We start from the raw sequence: 9954 nt of genomic DNA, 5'->3' as shown, positions 1-9954 counted from the left end.
GATTTCATTCTTTTTGATTGCTGATTAATACTCCATTCTATATATACACCACATCTTCTTTATCCATTCATCCATCGATGGACATTTGGGCTCTTTCCATACTTTGGCTAGTGTTAATAGTGCTGCTATAAACATTGGGGTGCATGTGCCCTTTCGAAACAGCATACCTGTATCCCTTGGATAAATACCTAGTAGGGCAATTGCTGGGTCATAGGGTATTTCTATTTTTAATTTTTTGAGAAACCTCCATAGTGTTTTCCAGAGTGGCCGCACCAGTTGGCATTCCCACCAGCAGTGCAAAAGGGATCCTCTTTCTCTGCATCCTCACCAACATCTGTTGTTGCCTGAGTTGTTAATGTCAGCCATTCTGACAGGTGTGAGGTGGTATCTCATTGTGGTTTTGATTTGTATTTCCCTGATTGTGAGTGATGTTGAGCATCTTCTCATGTGTCAGTTGACCATCTGGATGTCTTCTTTGGAGAAGTGTCTATTCATGTCTTTTGCCCATTTCTTCACTGGATTATTTGTTTTTTGGGTGTTGAGTTTGATAAGTTCTTTATAGATTTTGGATACTAGCCCTTTATCTAATATGTCATTTGCAAATATTTTCTCCCATTCCATGAGTTGCCTTTTAGTTTTGCTGATCACTTCCTTCACTGTGCAGCAGCTTTTTATTTTGATGAGGTCCCAATAGTTCATTTTTGCTGGTTTCCCTTGCCTCTGGAGACGTGTTGAGTAAGAAGTTGCTGTGGCCAAGATCAAAGAGGTTTATGCCTGCTTTCTCGAGGATTTTGATTTCTTCCTGTCTTACATTTGTCTTTCATCCATTTTGAGTTTATTTTTGCACAAATATTTTAAAAATAAAAATGTACAGTATTAAAGCACTATTGTGCATGTAGGTCAGAACTTATGGTTCACACTAACCAGAGGTATCATTTTGATCTAGATTTGATCTAGATTTAACTAACTCACTACCTGTAGATACTTTGCATTTCTCACTGAATCCTTGTTGTAAGTCATAAAAATCATAAATACGTAAAAATTTTTAAAGTTTATTTATTTTGAGAAGGAGCAAGAGAGGGAGGGAGAGGTAAAGGAAAAGAGAGAGAGAGAGAGAGAGAGAGAGAGATAATCCTAAGCAGGCTCCACACTGTCAGCACAGAGACCAATGCAGGGCTCAAACTCATGAACCATGTGAGATCGTGATCTGAACCAAAACCAAGAGTCAGATGCTTAACTGACTGAGCCACCCAGGTGCCCCCATTTTCAGATTTTTAAGAACAAGAGCTCAATGATGTTATGGATAGTTTAATTTTTATTACATATTTGAACATGAACAAAAACACGAGAAGATTCACCCTCAAATGTAAACATTCTATGTGCATCTAGCTGTAATAATAAACCAGTTATGTTAAAAATCAGAGACTTGGAGTTTGGAAAAATAAAGATTAGGACATTTAAAAATTACTACATAGTACATACATCCTTGGAATTTCTTTATTAAGTATCAGAATTTCCACCTGGTTTTCCAAATCTATACTTATTTCTGCCTGTATACCCACATTCAAACTCTATCTCCACCCACAGGCAGCAACTATAGCTCTAATCTGCACGGAGTTCAGTCATCCATCTGGACCTTAACATTGCTTCCATCATTTGGTCTGACTTCATCCACTGCTATTATCAAATAGCAAAGGGCTTTCAGAGATGCACCTGACACACTCCCATCTATTTCAATCCACAGAATCCCAACAGGATAGAAGACCTGCCCTCCTCTGGACCCAATTTCTAGTTGTCTGTCATGACAGTAATGCTTTCATAAATTTTCTTTCAAGGTTGGTCCTGACAGCATCTTACCGTAGCTCTCCTGATCCAATGTTTAGTCCTCTCTGACTATAGATTCATATTGAACAACTGTAAAACCAGTGAGGTGGTGTCTCATTACCCTAGGATTCTGAGGTCTGAATTTCATAGGATCAAGGACTATTTTATAACCTATCTAGATAATAAAAAGGAAAAACACTATAATATGAATATATCTGGCAGTCATTGCTTCATAGGATCAAAGCTGCCCTCTGATATAGAGGCTGAAAGGAGCTTGAATGTTTTATTTGATACTATGAGACTCAGAAATACATAGCTTTCTTTCTTTAAAGATGGTGCCACAGAAATGCCCCTGTTAGTCTCCTGATTAGTACTCTAAATGTGGTTAAATGCTCATTTATTTCAATACTGACCTAATTTTTTTCAACTGAGCCTATCTTTGAGTTTAGATCTGTTCTTGCCATTGCAGAAATGGAGTTTCTTTTAACCAAAGACAGTATCAAGGAACTGTGGGGTAAAACTAACAACAACAGCAAAATTATTCATTTTCTATATTCTTTAAAAAAAAATTCTCCCCTGAGTTTATCTGTGAAAAGCCAATGAATGGCAATTCTTCATAGAACTGACCAAATTAAGAGATGAGAATGGACTTATTTATAAACATAAGAGATAGTCAACCTTAAATAAAATAATAATAATAATAATGATGATGATGATGATGATGATAGCTTCAACCCCATTATGTGTACACTTCCAGGAAAGTTTTATGCAGTCCATTCTAAGCTCCTAGCCCGAGGTAAACACAGAATTGTAAATGGAAATATGCCATGTTCAGCACTAGAAGCAGCCTCATAGTTCATTAACAGAATAAAGTGGAAAACAGTTACATAAATGAATTTACAACATAAAATGTGCTGGTGAATCTGAAATAAAGTAACATAAGTGAAGTTTTTAGTATTTTTTACCAGAAAGCCCAATTGTAAACATTTACATTAAACTACTGTCCCTCCAAAACCTAACCAACCACACAAACAAAAATCATCTTTTATGACTATGAAATCATGAAGAATTTGTACTGCATGGCTCTTTGTTTTGGTAGTTTTCATAGTAAGACAGGAGCTGCATTAAGTAGCTTCATTGATTTCTCCATCTTCAATAGCTGTCAGTGCTGGAACTTCATTCATCCTCAGAACCTCTGCATAGAGCAAGTAATTATGTAGACTTCTGGGAAGTGGCAACTGACAGATAAAACTGTCAGATCGTAGGTGTTCTGGTTTGAGACAGGACCGAATTTCCAAACGACAAAGGTGAGTAAGGGATGGAAGACAGGCTGGAGAAACAAAAAAAGATGAACATTTTTTTAATTTTCTTTTTTAAAATTTCCCAATTCTTTGTAGTCAAAGAGAAGGCATATGTTACTTAGATTGCTTTTGAAAGATTACTTTGGTCAGGATGACCCTGACAAACTATTCATTCCTTTTATTCTTTTTACAGCCTTCACCTGGTTCATGTCTGCAGTTGCTAGCCACACACTGAAAGTCAGTATTCGGGGCCATATAAATGTTCACATTCTAAAGATGTGGCGATACCAGTTGGTACTTAAGAAATGAATTAACTAATTTTACATATAATAGATGCCCACAGCAGCAAATACTATATCCCTCTTTCTCTGTTTCACTGCAAATGGTCTCCAGACCTACCCCATCAAGTGAATAAGTGAGTAATTTACAGAAGCTTTCCTCTTTTTATCCACGACATAGATTGATACTTTAAAATAGACACAGAGAGAAAGGGAACATTGATTATCTATTAGGCCACATACCTATACACTTCACACACACTATGTTTTTATTTTCATTAACCCTATGAGGTGTACATTATCATACTCATACAGAGATAAGAAGATTAGGTAATTTTCCAAAGGTTATACATCTAGTGCATGGTAGAGCCAGGATTCAAACTCAAATGCAGATGACCCCAAAGCATGCACACACACTTAAAACTATTGCTGCCAAAGGGCGCCTAGGTGGCTCAGTCAGTTGAGCGTCCGACTTCAGCTCAGGTCATGATCTCACTGTTCGTGAGTTTGAGCCCTGCATCGGGCTCTGTGCTGACAGCTCAGAGCCTGTAGCCTGCTTCGGATTCTGTGTCTCCCTCTCTCTCTGCTCCTCCCCTGCTTGCACTCTGTCTCACTCTCTCTCTCTCAAAAATAAATAAACGTTAAAAAAAATTAAAAAAAAAAAAACTACTGCTGTCAAAAGCTAGTTACCAATTAAAAGATAATCCAGATGTCCTTAATTAAGAAAATTGAAATATTCTATATAAGAATGAAATGTTCAAGGTGCTATATAAAGTAGATTTAGCATATTAAATTGAGCTTCATTTTCTCGGATGAAAAGTGTTAACTAGAGAAGCTAACGTCCATGGAAACTAAGAGCACTATAAACAGCCATTGGTTTTATGTGAATCAAGTCTAACACCTTTTATTGGTCAAAGAAATCTTCTATAAAATCCTCATGAAATGTAACCATGGTTAACAGACTGGGATCAGAGCAGCAAAGGCAAGTACTATCAGGAGACCAGCTGGTCTGACTCCATGCCTAGGGGTTCTGTAAACTGTAAGACCCCCTAGGACCTGCGATACTAATTCTCCAACATCTTCAACACCTTCCAAACCACAAAAGTTAATTCATCACCTAACTTTTAAGTTTAAGCTTATTGGCTTAAGTTGTTTTTTCAGAGACTGGGAAACTTCTCAAACCATAGTGTTTCAAAATGCCAAAGAAGTTATCTGATTTTGTACATAAAACCTGAATCTAAGATGAGAATTTTCTTAAACCATAACTCATAGACTCCCCATTATAAATAGGACTATGACATCTACAATACGTAGCACATTTTTTTAATGTTTATTTATCCATTTTGAGAAACAGAGAGAGTGTACATGTGAGCAGGGGAGGGGCAGAGACAGGGAGAGAGAGAATTCTAAACAAACTCCACACTAGCACAACACACAGTTGGAACTCGCAAACCATGAGATCATAACCTGAGCCAAAATCAAGAGTTGGACACTTAACCAACTAATCCACCCAGGCGCCCCCACTGCACATATATTTCCAGTGCTTTCATATCTGTATCTTGTTTAAATTTTACCCTGTTCTGCAAACGTAAAGGAAGAATCCTTTTCTCACTTGTAAGATGGGAAAACACAGTGAAGGGAAGCAACACAGAGATAAGAATACATATAAAAAGCATGCCCAACGTGCAAATGCCCACATTTTTCCAAAAGAGTAAGCAGGTTCAAGTTTAACAAGTAGGCTGACTATGCTGTACTGTTACATATAAAGAAGCCCTCTTCCCCAGTGAGATCAGGAACGATAATTGGTCCTAATGTCACTGGGTATGCACAAATATCATAAAAGCTTTAGAAACAAGCATAACTGATTCTCAGTAAGCATACAGCTCAGCTGGTAGGGACACAAGCATGTTGGCATACTAGAGAGCAAGCTATCAGCTACAGACACTGAGCACACCGTGGGCACAGGCAGATGAGAATGAAACTGGAAATGACAAGATTGGGTTGTGTGAGTTAAAGTGAGGTTGGTTAAGAGAACTTCTACTTATATTCAGTCAGAGTTTAATATGCATCTTGTTCAGTTGAGATCTCTTCATTCTGCACATTCCTGTTAACACAGATACACACTCAGCAGGAAAATAAACGATATGGCTGTACAACCTGGAGGAGAGCCTCTTGGGGCTAAGGGATTCTTGATGCCTCTCCAGCTTCTCCAACTTGACAGAGGACACTAACTTACAGCCTCCTCGGGCTATGGAGAGTTCCTCTGGATGGCCCACAGCTTCCTGCAATACCACAAGCCTTTCCAGGCCATCTGACTACACCACTGTATCACTATCTCCAAAGCTAAATAAACCACTTATTTGTTTAGACTATTACGTATGTGGGAACTTAATCATTTGTGAGCAAGCCCAACTGGAACAGTACACATCTGCTATGAGAAGTTTACCCCACTTGCCCAGATTGACACGGTATAACAACAAAATAGCTGCTATCAGATCCAGGTGATTTGACTCCAAGTCTAGGGTTCTTTAAAGTGTGATAAGACCAAAATAATTCTCTAACATCTTCTAAGCCACTGAAACTATCCTAAGTTTCAGAAGATCTTTCCATTTCTTAATACAAAAAAAAAAAAAAAAAAAAAAAAGGTTGGTGGGGAGAGGTGTAGTCACTTCAGACATTGATTACAATTTTAATTGTATCATTTTGGTTTTTCTCCTGTGAGCACAATAGATTGATGGCATTGTGAACAGTTAGAGGGAAGACCTGTATTCACTTGAACTGAAGGGAGTCTTTCATCCGCAGATTATTAACATAGACAATAATATACCCCTCAGTGCCATCTTAGTTTAATATACCAATGAATATTAAGGAAACTTTATAATCATATATACAGTATTTCAAAGCACGCAAAGCATTCCTATGAAAGTTTTAGTGATGCGTAGTATTTCCAGATGTGTTACCACTAAGCTGAGAGATCAAGCCATGCCTTGAATTTATAATATGAAATAGTCCAGAAGTTGTATGTATGTAAAAACCTACTTTCATGAAAACCTGTTAAATCCAGATTTTAATTTGTTAAATACATCTCTGCCTTCTTGGATTATGGCACTGATTGTAGCTTAGAAAATGACGTCTGAAGCCATGCTATACTTTTAAGTCACTTTTCTGACCCAATCAATCATACTCAATTTAGCATGATAAATCTTCTTTATCTATAGATGCAATAGCATCATACAACCTTTCACTTTTCATTCCTATACAGAATTCTTCAATTTTGTTCATTTTGTTTAATATGTACTCACAGAACAATTGAAACAAAAGGCTACATGTTATATGAAGTTATATTAAGGTAAAAATGATTAAAACTAAACATCACAATTCTTAACTCATTATGCTTATCAATGCCAACTTTACTATAGCACAGAACTACATGTACATCATACATACCTGCTACCTATATTTTCCACAACCAATCATCTCTAGTCGGCCCTTATGCCAATATTCAAACGAGCTTTCTGCCTAGACTGTATTTCTGTGGTTCCTCTGTATGGCTTTCCACATCAAATGCATTCATTTGACTTCTGGGCCATCTAGTACAATTTATATTTCCATCATTAACATATTGTCTTTCTGGGTAAGGGGCATTAAGGAATCTACTCCTGAAATCATTGTTGCACTGATGTAAATTTTAAAAAAATTAAATTAAATTCAGTATTTTTAAACAATGAAAAAAAAGAATAAAAAAATATTTTCTGGTTGGCTTCTATCTTTTGTTCCCAGTCTTTCTTAATTTACTAGCATAGTCTCTCTTACCCACTGATGACAACCAAAAACTCTAGACAACATTCAAAAGGCAATTACCTGAGGGGTATGAGAAATAACTAACAGATAGCTTAGGGCAGGAAATCAAAACATGGAGAATGACCAGTAGAACAGCAATGAACAGAATGAATGGAAAGAGCACCACACATAAAAAAGATCTGTCTGCAGTTGTCTGTATTAACAAGTTATGTGACCTTGGGCAAGTCATTTAAATACTTTGACCTTGAGTTCTTCCTGTGTAAGAAGGGCATAATGCCTTACCTATAAAACAGACATGATGTCACCTCTCTGCACCAAAGTTTTTGAAGAAGTTCAAGTTAGAACACATTTGCAAAAGCATTTTATAAAGTATACCACATACAAATCCTAGATACCATGTAATCCAGTGATCTGCAAATGTTTTGAATGTACACTCAATTAGTCTTTGAGTATATATATGTAGCTATTTTTTAAATAATTATTTATTAGAGGTATAAAATTCTTTTTACTTTTACTAAAAATATTAATAATAATATTTTAACAACAGCGAGGTGACTAAGTTCTATAAATTCTTAGTGACTTGGCAATTCCAAGATTTGGTTCTAGGTCCAGTTTATTTTGATACTTGATTATAAGGGATGATGTAGCTTAAAGAAATATCTTAAAAAAGATGAGGTACAAATGGGAAGGGTACATTGTAGCTTAGGTGAACTAATCAGCATAGTATCGCATCTACCAATTAGGCAAAAGTTTTTATCAAAATCCACCCAATAAATACGCATTTTTCCTGATACCAGTTTATAACCTAATTAGAAACTTTTACTTCTTTGCATCTTTATTAAATGCATTCAAAACCCAGGGAAATGGTTTCCAAGTATTTTAAAGGTGTCAATATAAGAGTTTTTCTAGGTGACACATTGTTTTTGGAAAAGCACATACAATAGAAGTACTTCCCAGGATGTTTTCAGAATCATCTCCCCATAGCAGTTTCTTTCAGAAAGTGGTTTCTTTCTCACTCATTTAAAATGTCATCTTTACCTTATATCAACAGAATTTTTTAAAAATATGTACTAGGTTTCATACTACTGACACCTATTGATCACCAAGAAAAAGAATTTGGTTCAGGAGACTGGAACATTGCTATTTTAGAAAAAACAAAAAACAAACAAACAAACAAACCCAGCTATATAATCCATATTTAAGTTTGACTCTTACACCAAGAGAATGAGCACACTTCTGTATGTATAAATAATCGTGGTTACTCCCATCTCATTATCAAGTACTACAAAGACTCTAATATATTTCAAAAGTCAAGTTTTTATGAAGTTGTCCACCACGGTATTACTTTGTGCTATTCTGGTTTCAACTCCTTTCCTGTATTAGCCTATTAATGATGCAATAAACTCATTTCATGAGTGATGTTATCTCTATTTCCTAACATCTACAGAAAAGTAAGCCACTCCATCAGTAGTCATTCTTACAGATTTTCCAAAAAACATTTTTCTATTAAATAAGTCATTACTGTTATAAACATATCCATTCCGGTACATATTTCCTTTAGTGGCTCCCAGAAAAGTTAACTATTACTGAAACAGAATCTTCACAAATACCCTAAGCCAAGACCTATTATAAATATTATATATTTATAATAATAAATTAGTATACCTCCAACTTAGTATACCATACTTCCTACCTGCAGAGTGATTTTTGACTCTTTAACTCTTTAGCAGTATTATCTATGCCCCTTTGAATATTATTAGCTAACAAGGAATGGGTTTTATTCTGTCCCATATTATTCTAGCCAGTTTCTGTGGCAGCAAGAACATGTTTCCCCAATAGTATGTGACTTTTTGCCTTTTCACTAATGATTAAGAAAACTTCAAAAGATTTGTAAGCATTTATCATCATGTTTAGTAAAATTTGTAAAAATAATTGATTGAACATCATGACTTAAAAAGTGATTTAAAAAGTCACAGATTTGTCTTCATGGCTTAAGAGTGCCTTGCTGATTATTACTTTCTTCATTACCTAATATTTCAAGGCACACTACATACTAAGGTCAAAGCTCACTGTTAACATTACTAATGGTGAACCATATTTTCAATACTTTTCTTGATATTTCTAAAATTCTTGTCAGCTCAGATTAGGTGGTCATCAAGTTTTGTTTTGTTTTGTTTTTTAATGTTTATTTATTTTCGAGAGAGAGTACAAGCAGGGGAGGGGTGGGGCGACACAGAATCTGAAGTAGGATCCAGGCTCCATCAGCACAGAGTGCGACACAGGGCTCGAACCCACGAAACTGTGAGATCATGACCTGAGCTGAAGTTGGACATTCAACTGACTGAGCTACCCAGGCACCCCAGGTGGTCATTATTTTTAATCAGAGAACATGGCTATGTGATAAAGAGCAGGGGTACAGGTCTATGGTTATTTGTACCTTAAGTATTATCCACATAAGACGCTCTTTCTTTAAAAGCGTCAATCTTTTTTTTAATGTTTATGTATTTATTTTGAGAGAAAGGGTGTGCGAATGGGGGATGGGCACAGAGAGGGGAAAGAGAATTTGAAGCAGTCTCTGCATTGTCAGCACAGAGGCAACAGAGGGCTGGAACTCACAAACCATGAGATCATGACCTGAGCAGAAATCAAGAGAGAAATGCTTAAACAACTGAGCCACCCAGGTGCCCCAGGCAGCAATCTTTTTAAGCCGCTTGATCAATTTTTGAGAACTGGATAACGTAATCACAAGT

The 9954-nt window shown here is 36.2% G+C and overlaps 1 protein-coding gene across 4 annotated transcripts in view; it reads right to left on the bottom strand.

Moving 5' to 3' along the window:
• Positions 1-1297: 1297 nt before the first annotated feature.
• Positions 1298-9954, bottom strand: part of ASB3 (ankyrin repeat and SOCS box containing 3) — a 116249-nt gene continuing 107592 nt past the window's right edge. For all 4 annotated transcript variants that reach the window (XM_058684116.1, XM_058684115.1, XM_058684114.1 and 1 more), the window contains one exon: positions 1298-3154. In XM_058684116.1, the coding sequence (XP_058540099.1) occupies positions 2949-3154 (206 nt within the window). In that variant the 3' untranslated portion in view covers positions 1298-2948. The remainder of the gene's footprint in view (positions 3155-9954) is intronic.

This window comes from Neofelis nebulosa, chromosome 9 (genome assembly GCF_028018385.1).
Source record: "Neofelis nebulosa isolate mNeoNeb1 chromosome 9, mNeoNeb1.pri, whole genome shotgun sequence".
NCBI lineage: Eukaryota > Metazoa > Chordata > Mammalia > Carnivora > Felidae > Neofelis > Neofelis nebulosa.
This window is presented reverse-complemented; position numbering and strand designations above follow the sequence as displayed.